Source organism: Carettochelys insculpta, chromosome 8 (assembly GCF_033958435.1).
Source record: "Carettochelys insculpta isolate YL-2023 chromosome 8, ASM3395843v1, whole genome shotgun sequence".
NCBI classification, from domain to species: Eukaryota; Metazoa; Chordata; order Testudines; family Carettochelyidae; genus Carettochelys; species Carettochelys insculpta.
Window position 1 is genome coordinate 3,779,854 of NC_134144.1, and position 16,117 is coordinate 3,795,970.

Below are 16,117 nucleotides of genomic sequence, written 5' to 3' on the forward strand. Positions count from 1 at the left end.
CACACATGCCTGCTACACAAGTATAAAGCACTAGCTAGCACAATGCAGAGGATATATAAGCTAAGATGTATTAGCATTTAATTGTATATATCAGGGATGCACTGGGGGGCTTGCACATATTTACCTCTTCTAGGAAAAGGCAGGGGGAGCTCAGCTTCCAAAAGTTTAGGAAGCACTGCATTCAGTGCTGCTGTTCTGCACATGAATGAAATTAGCATGGTCTCTGCTTGATTGTAATATCAGATTTATTCTCCTTAATGTAAATCACCAGTGGCTTGTCTAGTAACGTATCTTTTTGCTGTTTCTAGGAAATGTGACTACTAGTACATCTGTGTCTCAGATGGCAAGCGGGATCAGTCTGGTCTCCTTCAACAGTCGCCCCGATGGCATGCATCAGCGTTCCTACTCAGTTTCCAGTGCTGACCAGTGGAATGAGGCGACAGTCATTGCAAACTCTGGCATCAGCAGTGGTAAGAGACACATTGGCTACGTCTACACTAGCCAAAAACTTCAAAATGGCCATGCAAATGGCCATTTCGAAGTTTACTAATGAAGTGCTGAAATACATATTCAGCACCTCATTAGCATGCAGGCGGACGCAGCACTTTGAAATTGACGCAGCTCATCCAGACGGGGCTCCTTTTCGAAAGGACCTCAGCTGCTTCGAAGTCCCTTTATTCCTATGAGCAGATAGGAATAAGGGGACTTGGAAGTTGCTGGGGTCCTTCAAAAAGGAGCCCTGCCTGGACAAGCCGCGCGGCGGTGAGCCATGTCAATTTCGAAGTGTCGTGGCCACCCACATGCTAATGAAGCGCTGAATATGTATTTCAGCACTTCATTAGTAAACTTCGAAATGCATTTCGAAATTTTTGGCTAGTGTAGACACGGCCATTGGGTTTTTTTGCTAGGGTGCTTCTTTGAGGACTGATGTCACTCATGTGGGTACATTGCCATAACCAAAGCTGGAACCATTTAAAAAGAACAAAAACGGTAGGACGGAGAGAGAACTTAAACTGACAAAACATCTCTTCCTGTGGCATGGAAAGGTTAGAAGGGCTGTGGCAGCACCAAGCATAACTTCATCAGGAAGGGCATAACTTGTTCAACTTCAGGCCTCAAGTAGTTGACAACACACAGGCCCAAAATTATTAAAAGCATAGCAAAGCCAGTGTTGCTTTCTCAAGGTAAATCTACACTAAGAAAATAAATCAATTTCAGATGCGCAATTCTAGCTATGACATTCGTGTAGCTAGAATTGACGTATTGGAATTGACTTACTTCCCGAGTGAAATCCAAGCTTTTCTCGTCTCACATCATGTCCGTTACTCCATGCAGTAGCATGGAGTACAGGGGTCAAGGGCCAAGCCCAGAGAGACCGATCTTTGCCATGTCTTCACTTGACAGGCAAAGATGAACTCTGGAAGATCAACTGCAAGTGGGTCAATCTTCCAGTAAGTATAGACAAGCCCTAAGTGCATAGCTTCCTAGATATTGTCACTGCAACTGTAAATGGAGACATGTAGTTCTCATCCCCTTATTCCCTGTGTTTGTGGACATAAGTTTTGAACTATTTATTATTATATTTTATTCTCATAATTGTATTGGTTATCTGTAGGCAGAGTCAGCCTTTCAGATGTGTGAATTCTGTCTCCATAACATGGACTGGAAGAATTGCCAAATGTCAGGGCTATTCTGTTTGATTTTTAAAAGACATTTCTAGTCGTCTCTGTTGTGAAGAGAGACTTGAAAATGTGGACCAGTCACAAGATTTGCAAGTTTTCATAGTGATTTGTCCCACAGAATCAAAGGGTATATCCATTATTTTCATATAGCCACCTAACGATAGTCTGTGGTGCCAACAAATCAGTTGTGTTTGGTTGCTTAATCTTTGAAAGGATCCCAGACCAATCTGATGTTGTATCAAAGGTGTTGCCTGAACTGCTACACATTCCCTACAGACTTGCAACAAACTGTTTGAAGGTGAGGCCGTTCCTCTGTTAAGCTCACAGTTTGGGCTTTAGCCTCAAGGGGGACTGTCTGAATTGCATGAAAGGTGCTGTGAGCCCATGGACTACATATGGGATTGAATGCGAGAGAGTACTTTATTTCAATCTTAGGTATAACACAATTTGTCTCTGCCCTCACTTTTCTGCTTTAGTAGTTCCATCTGTAAACTGGGGTTATGATGCCTACCTCACGTGGAGAGTTGAGGATTTCCTTAATGTTTGTAAAGCACTAGACAAGTACTAAATTTGTGATATTTCAAAGAGAGGCAAGTGATGCACTGTGGAGGGCCCACGGAATACAGGTAGAAGCAATGAAATGTAGAATAGGAATGTGGAAAGCAAAAGGGTACATAGAACAGAGGAAATGGGGGAAGAGGATGAGCAACATAGGATGTAGTGACTAGGAAGGAGAATTAGAGCAAAAGAAGCTGTGGTTTTTCAGGCTTTTTTTTTAAATTTTTATTTTAAATAGTGATGATTATAAGGATCTCAGGACACAGTTGTTCCTGCTTTGGGTGTATCTGCTGATCTTAGCTTTTTTGTCCCTTATGTTGGCAAGCCCTACAGTATTCACGAGTGTGTAATTTATGCTGGCATGAAAAAGAGGCCTTCTTTTTTACCTCCATCTAGCTACATTTTATTCTTCTTACATTAAGAAGATCTAATTCTGTTTATGACTTGGCAATCATATGTAATTACTTCTGGATCATAACAGACAATAGCCAGGGTCAGCTGTGATACCTTTACTGAAAGAGTATAGGAAGATTGAGAAGTAAATAATGGTAGAAAAGTGATACTTGCATCATGTCCTACTTGCTTTTACATCTGGAAAATACTGAAGAACTTCTTTTCACTAGGTCAACGCTACTGGACAGTGTTAGACAAACAAATGTCAACATAAACATCTGTTGTGGTAGATAAAACTATTACAAAAACTCAAACATGATTCATCTCCATCAGTGTATCTTCTTTCACTTAGCTTATAGAACTTCTCCTCTATGCTGGCAGTTGACACATGAAAAACCCTTTTAATTTCAGCTTTTTTGCCCCAATAAAAGGTTTTGAATTTTAGAATCATAAAAAGATAGCACTGTGAAAGCAGCAGGGATAGGGAGAAGCTAAGCATCTTTTGGAATTCAAATGCCAATGTACTGGAGAATATGCCTGCTTATTGTCACATGGTTTTATTGTAGACAAAATAACATATTGGGATTCAATTTTTCTCTGCACCTTTTTTCATATTAAATTAATACTTTGTGTGGCTCTGGAGAACTTTTCAAAGTCTTCCTATCCAGACCTTTTGGTTTCCTGGGGCTTCTGTCTTTTAAGCAGCTGTGAACATCTCCTAATTAGATAAATTACTTTGTAGTGGGCAGAGCCACAAAACAGGAGGTGCTGGTTAAATTAAAGGGGAAAAAATAGAAAAATCCATTCTCTGAAATGGAATGCCCCACTGCTTTATGACTATTACTGTTGTAAGGTTTTACATTTAAGTACCTGAGGTTTAAAATTAAATGTCTAATATAATTTGGCACTGGTAACATGAAGCCTGTGACTGCCCTTAGAGAAAATCTAGACAGCTTAGTTCAATGTTTCAAATTGCTGTCTGCCTGATAGTGAGCGAATCATAGGTTTGGATCGCTATTTAGCTGAATACCACATGCTGCTCAACATAATTTTAACTGCAGTAGCATGTTCATCTTTAAGTTTCTGAATTTAAAAAGACTGTTCTAGGACTACGTGAAAAAAAATTTTTTTTTTTACATTTTTTTCATACTCTTGTTTGACAGAAGTAATTTTAGCAGCAAGAGAATAAAAACTGATGGCAGTAAATCCCTGTCTGGAAACCTCTTGTATAGATTTTTTATGGACCTAGAATTGATCTACATGTCAGATCCTGATGTAGCTTAAACTGTTTGTCATCCTAATGGCAGAAGTAAGACCATGAACATCAACTCATAATCCTCTGTGAAAGAAATTGCTGTTTGCAGTCAATGAAGGAGCATCTTAGGTTTATTGATATATTTAGAACAATTACCTCTGCAACAACTATTGGCTGATGGGTTTTCTTGAATGTGATTGGAAGCCTGTGATTTTTTTTTCTTTGATTAATCATTTTCTTGAAAGGGATAATCTGTGGCTTAACAGTCCTAGGGGACAGAAGGGTCCTATGATCTCTGGGGAGCTATTCCTAATTGTTTAGTTCTTAAATTTTACTTTAAGACAAGATCCTTTGTGTGTGCTTCACACATGTTTTTAGTGAAGTTAAATACTGCCTCTGTTCATCTGACCATTGGTTCCATCTTGTTCTTGGGAAAGCAAGGAAGTACAGCTTCCATTTTCTTCTGCAAATTTCATTTTATTCTCTTTGTCCGTATTTAGACTCGAGAGTTCTTGTTATTTCTGTTTTTATTATTTTCTGTATTAAGAAGTGGAAGTAGCTTTGTTTGCTTGGCATACATGTTGTTGGCCACTCATGAGCAGTTGCTCAAATTACGAAGCATTTCAAGGTTGTGTAGGAAATTTGGTCTTCCAGAGGAAAATATCAGTTGATATTACTAGCACTTGATATGATCACTGGGGACTATTGGTCATGTCTTTTCTCTATTACATACAATTTATAGATCTTAAGAGAGCTCCAGAGAGAGTAATTCCATGATCTTAAAAGGACCATCTCTTTTGATAAAAGGTACCCATAGCCGATCGTATAAGATCAGGAAACTAAATTTTCCCTACCTTGTTAACAAAAGGCTGAATGTTCTCCTCCAGCTGAGGAAATGAAGTGCAGCTCACTTATTCTCTCTTCTCAGAAGTTCATTCATCATCTGTTCTGAGAAGTTAGAACTTAAGAATTAATTTGCTGCAGTATGTCCCCAAAATAATATTTTAGATAGTCTTTCTGTTTCAAGCATAACAAAAGTTTTATAAAAAAAACAGTAGTAATGATAATATCTAGCTCTTGCATAACTTTTAGTGCCTCAAACTAGATTTTCACCTGCTTCAGGGTATATATACACTCTGCTTTTACAAAGCACAGTGTATTTTTCTAGTAGAAATGATTATCTTATTATCTCATGGAATCTTCCTGAATGCCATTTGCATGTATTTTATCTCTGAAAGATGATTTATTGTGCTTACAGTGTCGTCACTTCAGTAACTTGTAAAAGAACACCACCTGGTTTCTGTTCAGTCTCCAGCAGTTTGGTGTTATCAGGGTTTATCAACCTCAAATTAAGAGCCTGCTGTGCTGGGGATATAAGTGGCATTTTGAGCTTCTGCATTCATGCACACTGTACTCTGGTTATTTTTCTGATGACAATCACATTGTCTCATGCAGTTAGTGAGTTATGAGCTCCAATGACCTGCAGTACCTTTGAATAGAGAGGTTTGATTTTGTGTGTGCACTCAGCAAGTTTCTTCTGACAGTTGTAAAATCGTACTCCCTCTAATTTTTTCTACCCATGGGCAGAATAAATTTTATTTTGTTCACCAAGTCATGTGCAGAAGTGCACCACCAATAGAAACAGATGATGCCTTCTCTGTGTACTCTGCTAATCAGCTGGGCAGAACCTGAGTCTCTCCTGGGCTATCACCTAAGCACTCAACTTACAGGAACACTGGTGTCAAAACCCAGTCTTGAAGGCAAATTAGAAGGCTCCTCACTTGAAAGAATCACTTATAATCCCAAATCAATAACAAAGTTCTTGGTTAAGGCAAACTGTTGTATTTTTCATATAATCACAGTGTTTCCAAATTAGTTCCCTCTTCATTTGTCTTGTGTCCTGCATATAAGATTTGGCACCTTCTACATAGAATCATAGAGTAGAAGAGACCTCAGGAAGTCATCAGGTCCAACCCCCTGCTCAAAGGACTAATCCCAACTAAATCATCCCAGCCAGGGCTTTGTCAAGCTGGGACTTCAAAACCTCTAGGGATGGAAGTTCCACCACTTCTCCAGGTAACCCATTCCAGTGTTTCACCACCCTCCTGGTGTAATAGCTTTTCCTAATATCCAACCAATCCATACTACTTTAACTTTCTGCAAGAATGTTGTGAGGGACCATATCAAAAGGTTTGCTATAGTCCATATATATCGCATCCACCACCTTTCCCATTTCTCAGAGCCAGTTACTTCATCATAGAAGGTAATCAGGTTGGTCAGGCACTATTTGCTTTTGGTGAATCCATGCTGACTATTCCTGATCACATCCCTTTCTTCCGAATGCTTCAAGATGGATTTCTTGAGGTTTCCCTCCATGATTTTCCCAGAGACTGAAGTGAGTGAGGCTAACAAGTAGTTCCCTGGATTCGCTGCCTTCCCTTTTTTTTAAGGATGGGCACTACATTTGCCTTTTTCCAATCATCTGGGACCTCTCCCTGTTGCCAGTAGTTTTCAAAGATAATGAGCTGTGGCTCTCCTGTCACATCAGCCAGCTCCCACAGCTCCCTTGGATGCATTAGATCCAGCCTCATGGATTTGTGCATGTCCAGTTTTTCTAAATAATTGGTACCAAGACAAAACTCTAAAATAATGCTGGGATACCTGTTGCAGGTGTTAATGTCATCAGCAATCGCAGAGCATGAACAGAATCCTGAACTCAAGTCTCAAGTAGTAAGCAAATGAAAAATGAATTTTCAAATGTTCTCTTTTAAAAAGTATTTTTTTTTTTTGCTTTCATACATATAGCCCAGGTTACTACTTTCTGATTTTCAGATTAAATGTTTATATTTTGCTTTTCAAACAAGTATTGTAGTTCCACTATTCTCTAATCCTTTCTAGTATTCAACCTGGAGAAGCTTTGTTCTGCAAATAAGTTGCATCCAACAAAGTCTCTTTGAAAAATGGGGAAAGCCATTAAAGACTTAATCCGTCATTTTTGTTTTTCCGTAAGAGTGGAACATAAAGCAAGCCTGTGTCCGAAAGAACCCTTTCTAATAGCCTATCTGTGTGTAACTGTCACTTTTGCACCATAGTAACAGCATTGAAATTTGAAGGGGCATGTCACAACTCAATCAATCATGTAGCATCAACAACACAAGCTTTGGTTCATCCCACCAGATGAGATCTGCAAGGCTGCAATATGGTATTTTGATGATACATTTTCAGATCATGATGACAAAACAAACAAACAAACAAAAGATTTCAGTTTGAGCAATGACCTACTGGATTGCCCATCTCCAGGAGTCAGCAACCAAATAGCAAGAAGAGTCATTTTTTTTCAAATTCTGTAGAAAAATCTGTAATTCAAGAGCCCTGATGCATGTGAATACAAGACTGTCCTTAATAAGTAACATCAAACCATACTTTTTGTAACCTCTATTTTAAGAACAGCACACACACAATGATTTGTAATGTGATACATGTTTACTGCAGGATGTTCACAAACTTTTTATATATTCTATTTCCTCACACTTTGTGTGTGTTTGTGCCACTGTCTTCCTGACTTTCACTCCTGAACTCACTTTAATTATGCCAATTTTACTTCACATTTAATTTGTTTTCTTTCTTAAATTGTGTATTGCCCGTCACAGCAGGCATGCCAGAAGCTTCCTTTTCCTTTTCAAACTCAAGATTTTATTAGGAACACGATCAAAGTACAGATGCGGTATCATGTCCCACAATGCATATGGTGGTATATCCCAGGGTCTGGGAAAACAAATTCTACAGTCTAGAGCCCTCCACTAAGAACATCATGAAGCCTTGGGCTAAATTTTCCATATTGATTAGCAAGATACCATCAAAGGACTTAGTTACAAGATAGGTGCTGAGCACATTCTGAAAACCAGCTCCCACTGAGTGCCTGAATATGGGCCTCCAGATTCACTTGTCTCTGTCTGTCTGCCTCTAGGAAGAGGTTAATAATCTCAGCCATCAGGAAATGCAGGCTTCCCAGTTGCTTTTTACAAGCCCATTGATCCAACTGCCAGGTTGAATGCTAAGCTCCTAGAGTAATGCTAGAGTCTCATTCAAGAGTCTGTGCCAGTTTCACTCAGTGTAATCAATGTATTTGTACTCTCCGCCTGTGGAAAATCCCAGGCTGAGTCCATCAGATCCTGGAAGAAAATGCCTGTCTTTTCAGATGGTATCGGGGAGATTGCTTTAGCTTCTTCAACAATGAGTTGATGTTCCAGGAAAGAGGATTACTGTATTGGGTGGGGCTCCATCTGTCAAATATTTGGAAGAACTTCTTGGACATTCTCTGGCTAATCTGAAAAAGTAGGGCCTACCAAAATTACAGTCATGAAAAATACATCACGGACTATGAAATCTGGTCTCCTCCCATTAAATCTGATCTTATCTGCTTTTTCCCTACACTATGCTATGCAGATTTCATGGAGGAGATCAACATTTTGTACATTGGGAGTCCTGACCCAAAAAGAGAGTTGCAAGGAGGTTGAAGGGTTGTTTTAGGGGGGTTGCCATATTTCTACCCTCAGTTCTCCACTGTCGTCAGCACTGGGTGGCTGTAGAGGAGCAGCTGTTGGCCAAGCACATAGCTCTGTAGACGTGGCCCTACCAGCAGCAGTGCAGAAATAAGAATGGCAATACCACACCATGCCAGCCTTATTTCTGCACTGCTGCCTTCAGAGTGGCAGCTGCTGACTGAGGGGAGCAGCGCTGACGTAAGGCTGACAGTGCCACTCCATAGTATGTCTTCTGTATTTCAGAGCTGTGATCCCAGCCAGCAGCCACCAGACTTCTGCTGCCCTGTGCCACCTCCAGCAGCAGCAGTGACAAAGTAAAGGTAGAAGTTAGACGTGTTAAGGTTTAACAAGTAAGCCTCACCCTAAATGGACCAGACGTACTGGTTATGGTTAACTGGTGGAGGCTGAAGCAGGTCCTCCCTCCACCCTCTGTGGCATGGGGGGCATGGCGAGGGAGGTGGGGCTGGAGTACACACATTCGCCGCCGCAGACAAGGGGTGATCCAGCCTGGGTGGAGCATGTGCTTGTGCACACACACCACCCACACCAGCGCTGTGGGGAGGGATGCTTCAGCCTGGCCTGAGCAGTCCCTCTCCTCGCCCTCCCTCCCCGCCACACCTGTTTAATCAGTTAACTGGTTAAACCTAGAATTTAAGTGATTAACCAATTAAACGGGATTGTACATCCCTAGTAACAGTACTGCAACTCCCCTACCTTAAATTCAGAAAAGGCCAACAAAAATGACTAGAGGTTTGGAATGGCTGCTATATGAGGAAAGATTAATAAAACTGGGACTTTCAGCTTGGAAGAGAGATAATTAAAGGAAGATGTGAAATCATGACTGGTGTGGAGAAAGTGAAGAAAGAAGAGTTATTACTCCTTCCCATAATACAAAAATTAGGGGGCCACCAAATGAAATTAATACATAGCAGATTTAAAACAAACAAAAGGAAGCACTGCTTCACACAATGCACAGTCAACCTGTGAGACTCCTTGCCACGGGAGGTTGTGAAGCCCAAGAATATAACGAGGTTCACAAAAAGAACTAGATAAATTCATGGAAGTTAGACCCATCAGTGGCTCTTAACCAGGATGGGCGTGAGTGGTGTCCTTAACCACTGTTTGCCAGAAGTTTGGAATGGGTGAAAGGGGACAGATCACATGCTTATTACCTGTTTCGTTTGTTCCCATTGGTAGGGTGATCATATTTTCCTGTATGAAGTATGGGGTACCTGGTAAAATTGCTTGGAGTCAAGCGAGTTCAATGGCAATCCATGAGAACTGTGCGGTATAAGCATTCAATATAACATTAATTTGACTGCACACCCATTTCAACAATATGCTACATTATCGTAACAATTAAAAATATATACATCCAATTGAGCGATTATTGCTCTACAAAAGTGCCTGTCTTGTCCTCATTTGCTGTCCTCTGAAGTGTGGGCTGGTAGTGAGAGAGAGGGGGGGGGAGCCAGAGCAGGGTGCTGGGGGAATGTGGAGGATGGCTGGGGTATGTGAGTGAGCTGCTGGAAATCAGGGCTGGGCGTGTGTGCAGGAGGGCAGGAGTTAGGGGTAGGGGGCTGAAGGCTGGGAGCAGGGAGGAGCCCTGGGGCTGGGTTCTGGAACAATGTAAACCATTTGGTGCTTTTGCAGCACTATAGAAAAAGAATGAAACTTGCTAGGCCAGTTTACCACCACCACCACCACCCCCATTTAAATTTCACTGGACTCAGGGGCGGAGGCAAAATTCCACCTGCCACACCTGCCTGAACAATTTTAAAGGCTCAAGGGCTCTCAGACCCCTTTAAATTGCCTGGGCTCATGGGCACTTGCCCCATTTGCCCCTGCATCTATCACTGGGCCAGACTGAGTCCCCTCCCACACTCCAAACCCCTAGGCCCCAGCCTGGAGCCCCCCGCATGCTGAACCCCAAACTCTTCATCCCAAGCTCTGCCTCAGAGCATGCACTCCTAACTGGAGTGCCCTCACCCATCTGACGGCCCAGCCTGGAGCCCCCCCGCCCATATTCTGAACCCATTGTTTTTGTGCTCACAGCAGATCCTAGGAGGCCTCTCAAAATCTAATAGCCCTGGCCTTCTGAAGAGCTAGTCCAGCCCGACCAGGCCTCCTCCATGATTCACCTTCCTTGTTCCCCTCTTCCTGTCTCTGCTCCCTCCTGAGTCCTGTTCCTCATCCTCCATGGGACTCCTCCAAACCCAGGATCCCCCATCTAACCCCTGGCCTGGCTCAAGCTGCCCTTTACTCCAGGCACTTGCCTGTTTGCTGCTGCCTATGGGATACTAAGCTAAGTGCAACCCCCTATCAGCTGTCCCTTCTTTTCCCCCAAGTGGCTGCTTCCTATTCCCCACCATAGGGCCCTGCCCACCCTACCCCAATCCTGTTACCTAACAGCCATGTTTGGGGAGTGGGAAGGATATCTGAGACACAGCCTCCTCTGTCTTTCTCAGGCAGTGTGAGCAAAGAGTCTACAGCAGCCTGAGCCCCTTGCCCCTCCCACAACTCCACTCCCAGAGCCCTGGGGCTTCTGGCAACAGCGTGTTTAAAGAGCCCACCTGCCTCCTGCAGACACCTCTTTAAACAGACAGCCCCTGCTTCTTAAGGAGCTGTCTGTTCAGTATTCAGGTCCCTGCTTTGCAGCACAGGGGACAATTAGCCTGTTTTTTTTTTTTTAAGTCAGGACGCTCTCCTGGGAGCTAAAGAAAAGACAGTCCCGGCTAAAACGGGGCAGATGGTCACCTCACCATTGGGGCACCTGGCATTGTCTGATGTCAGAAGACAGGATACTGGGCTAAATGGATCTTTGGTCTGACCCAGTATGGCTGTCCTTATATTCTCCATCATCCTGTTGGCTGGGCCAGTGCGGTGCCCTAATGTCACAAAAGTCTCATGGATTCTGTGGTTCCAAGACCTCCGTGATAACAATCATAGCTCTAACTACCTGTCCTTCAATAGTGAGCCACCTGCCAGTCATATGAACTAAGTTTAAACTGTCCTTAACGTTGAAAAGTTTGAATAGGTGTGTGGCATTTTAATGTTTAGGTCTCCCCTGTGGCCTTTCAGAATTGTTTTTTTCCTTTAATTTCTCTCAAGATTCAAATGGAAATGATAGAATTGGGTGTGGCATAGCCGTTTGACTAGAAATGTTTCCTGTTTATTTTTCCAAGGATTACTAATTAATACGGATTTTAATGTGAGTTGGTTATCTAGATCTGCTCAATAAATCAGTTGCTCTTCTGAACATAGGTACATTTGTTTTTTTCCTGCTTCCTCAGAAGAATTACTCCTTTTATAATGGAGAATATTGCTTCCCAAGACTTAGTCAGAAAAGTGTTCTCTGTATCAGGCCTTCAAGTTTATATCCCAGAGAGATCATAGGATTCTGACCTTTCAGGTAAAAGGTTAGTGCTGCAGTACACTGTGCATGCAATTTAAACACCACCAAACTTAGTACTTATAAAGTAAGGAAAGTGATATCCCTAGAAAGAAAGAACACTTTTAACTTCAAGTTCTGTAAAAGCAGCTGTCTGCTTGTCTGACTTCAACTAGAGGATTGGTCTTTGTAGCTCATACACTTGACGTTAGACAGATACAGTACTTAGCAGATTACAAAATATCTTCAGTTTTCAATTTCAACATTAATATCTGTCAAGTTAAAAGTCAGTATTGAAAGTGATAGTGCTACCTTATTAAAGCATTTTTATCAATAAGGGAAAAATTTAGTCTCATTTGTGTAAAAAGATGGTTTAACTTTTTAATTTAATTTTTACAGATATGACCATAGCTTGTGATAAGGTTTTATTATAATGTCTCCCTTGCGTCAGCCACCACCTAGTCTTAAACTATAGTTTCAGCTATGATGGGGTTTTCCCCACCCGTAAACATTAACTATGTCCTAGAATTCTCTACAATATACATACTATAGCAGATACTTCCTTGTGATGTTTAAATACATTAACAGTCAAAAAGACCTTTTTTGGCAATAGCTGTTAAAATTTAGCTGCTCATATTTTTGTTTTGGGGTATGCTATTGTATTCTGAATGGATTTCTCTTTGTGAATCATAATCAGGTGTGGTAAGTATGAGAAACTTCTTTTAGAATATGGAAGTTGTAGAGAGCTTTTTAAATAAGAAGGTATTCGTAGTAGTTGTCAGTTATGTATGCCAAAGGCCAAAATTTCACATCCCCCTGCTGAGCAAATCATTATCAGAAGAAAATCTGGGGCTGCTGCTAATTTCAGCAGAGTTTATGAACTCTATAAAATCAACACTTTGGGTTCAATGACCTTGCCTTCATGTTTGCTAGTGAAATGAATAAGCTTTCCAGCTCAGTAGGTTTGAATTTTTCATCAGTTACATTTGAAATAAATATGGAGAAAGGAAATACTGAATTTTGTTCATCTGTTAAAGTTTACCTTTCAACATACAGTCAGGGAGCAAAAGGTTTATAGTTCTGATAGTATGCAAATCCTACCTTAATATTATAAAATGTAAGATTTTTTTCTGTATTTTAATGTATAGGTTTGCATCTTGGTAAAAATTATCGGTATTCTTTAAGTAGTAGACTGATTAGTGTCCTAATAACATAGTACAGTGCAACATTTCATTTGGTTAGTATAGTAATGTGGTTTTGTTAGTGCAACACTTCCTTTGGTTAGTTTCTGGGTAAAGCATGTTACAAATATATTTGATGCATTTCTTTCCTCCCAGGCTTAATGAAGTTTCTGTTCCAGTTAATAATGGGAGGGTGGTTGTTTCATCAGGCATGTCTCTTTGCAGGCTTAGTTTCTTTCCAGTGTAGATCACAGAGTTTTAGGTGGAAGGTCACCATGTATACTTTACCTATGGAATCCAACACTTCAAAGCTTCTTCATATTGTGTACAGTTCAAGGAACGAAAGAGACCTGTGTGCTAAATCTGATACACTGCTCCTTCACAACCTTGTGATTGTTAGGGCACAGGGGAAGCACAGAGATTGGGATTTTCTGCAGATGGAAGAGCATCTCTTTTCAAGTTGCTGGACCCTTCATTTGTTGCAATTGATACCATCACTTAACTCAATGATCATGGTGTGCTATCCACTATCCGGGCTGGTGTGAGGGAGAAGATATCCAATTTCAGTATTCTCTGCAGAGATACTGTGCATCTGTTTTTCCTGGTGCCAGGTTTTCATGAGAGCAAGGAGGGAACTCCTGAGGACTGGAAATTCAGGGCTAGCACTTTTTTTCCATCTTAAACATTCGAAAGAGGTAGTCATTTCTGCAAATGTAGAATAAATAACTGATCCAGCCCAAACAAACCTGTTTGCCAGTGACATTTATGTACACTCATATAGCATCTGACATTTATAGAAAGAGAACAAGGATGTCATATCAGTAAAATTCAACATCTTTTACTAAGAGCAAGATACTAGAATTGAAAAGTAAAATACAAAGTTCAGCTAATTTAAATCAATTAAATGTATTTAATTAAAATGTAATTTATTTGAATCCGACTTTGCTCAGCTGTTTAGGAGCGTGTACAGTGGCACAGAAGCAGGGTTTATTTTCTACTTTGAAAAGAGTACAGTTGGTGTCTCTTCCCATATTTCCTTTATTTTCTGATGCTTATGTTCTTGACGTGCATTACCAGAAGGATCTTAACCTTTTTCTACCTAGCATGAGGCAATTAGCTGTCTGTTCGTTATGTAGCAGTTGCTCAGCTTTAATTGTAGCATGTTAATAGTAAATGTCTCTTGATTTTGAAATACTAGCATCAAGGGTTTCTCATTCAAGTCCTGTGGGCTGACAGTTAAGATTGTCCGAACCTCTTCTCAGTCACCAGCATATTTTGTGATGCTGGAGGTTATCCATAGGTTATAAAGAGGGTAGGATAATTTTGTGATTAAGAAATAGCTCTAGAGCATGGGTGTCCAACCTTTTGGCTTGCCTGGGCCGCATTGAGTGAAGAGGAATTGTCTTGGGCTGCATATAAAATATATAATATAGTTAATGTATATAAATCACATAATAATGTTAAAAGTTTACGATCTTGTGGAGCCGCATTACTAGCTGTCCAGGGCCGCATGCGGGCCGCGGGTTGGACATGCCTGCTCTAGAGTCCAGATACCTGTGTTCTGTTCCTAGCTCTCTGATTTTCTCTATCACTTAAAGAAGGTGACTTCATCTTTTTCTGCTTTACTTGCCTATCCTGTAAGATAAGGATAATGTTTTACTAAGCAATTGTTGAACATTTTTAAGTGTTTTGAATGATTGTTGCTGTTGTTAAAGCACTTGCAGTGACTGCAGTTGTTATATTACAAAAGAATGCCCCGGAAGACTTGTTGAATAGTAACAGAGAAAGCCATGCTAGTCTATATAATATCAAAACAAAAAATCAGTAAAGTAGCACTTTAAGGACGAACAAAATAATTTATTATGTGAGACTTTGTGGGACAGACCCACTTCTTCAGACCACAGCCATGTTCTGGTATGTTTATGGTCTGAAGAAGTGGGTCTCTCCCACAAAATCTCACCTAATAAATTATGTTGTTAGTCTTTAAAATGCTACTTTACTGCTTTTTTCTTTCCATAAGACTTGGTTTGATTAGGAGTCTGCCACTGTTGCCATTATAAACACCATCTTTTTAAAAGGTTGAAACTTAGCAGTCAAAATGTGCTTTGCATGGAAATTTGGTAACTAAGGTTTCCACTCAAAAATTTTCCCCTATATTCAGATACTTATAATATTAAAGGCAGGTAAAACATATGACTTTGCAGGGCTTAAAGGTAACCAATGCTCTAGAATTGTCTTTAGAGAAAATAGCACACAGCTTGTTCTGTTTAAAATAAATATTGTAGGAAGTCAGTAGTACAGTAAGAACATAAGAACATAAGAATGGCCATACTGGGTCAGACCAAAGGTCCATCAAGCCCAGCATCCCATCTGCCGACGGTGGCCAATGCCAGGTGCCCCAGAGAAGGAGAACAGAAGACAATGATCAAGTGATTTATCTCCTGCCATCCATCTCCTGCCCTTGTTATGAAGGCTAGGGCACCTTACTTTATCCCTGGCTAATAGCCATTTATGGACCTAACCTGCAAAAATTGATCAAGCTCTTTTTTAAACCCTAATAGAGTCCTGGCCTTCACAGCCTCCTCGGGCAAGGAGTTCCACAGGTTGACTGTGCGCTGTGTGAAGAAAAATTTCCTTTTATTAGTTTTGAACCTACTACCCATCAATTTCATTTGGTGTCCCCTAGTTCTTGTATTATGGGAAATGGTAAATAATTTTTCTATATTCACTTTCTCCACACCATTTATGATTTTATATACCTCTATCATATCGCCCCTCAATTGCCTTTTTTCCAAACTGAAAAGTCCCAGTCTCTCTAGCCTCTCCCCATATGGGACCCTTTCCAAGCCCCTAATCATCTTAGTCGCCCTTTTCTGAACCTTTTCTAATGCCAATATATCTTTTTTGAGGTGAGGAGACCACATCTGCACGCAGTACTCGAGATGTGGGCGTACCATAGTTTTATATAGGGGAAGTATGATATCTTTTGTCTTATTATCGATCCCTTTTTTAATAATTCCTAACATCCTATTTGCCTTACTAACTGCCGCTGCACACTGCGTGGATGTCTTCAGAGAACTATCCACTATAACTCCAAGATCCCTTTCCTGATC

General features: G+C 40.8%; 1 protein-coding gene across 6 annotated transcripts in view; it reads left to right on the forward strand.

Moving 5' to 3' along the window:
* Positions 1–16,117, forward strand: part of AGAP1 (ArfGAP with GTPase domain, ankyrin repeat and PH domain 1) — a 507,914-nt gene that overhangs the window by 355,984 nt on the left and 135,813 nt on the right. For all 6 annotated transcript variants that reach the window (XM_075000598.1, XM_075000599.1, XM_075000597.1 and 3 more), the window contains one exon: positions 309–470. In XM_075000598.1, the coding sequence (XP_074856699.1) occupies positions 309–470 (162 nt within the window). The remainder of the gene's footprint in view (positions 1–308; positions 471–16,117) is intronic.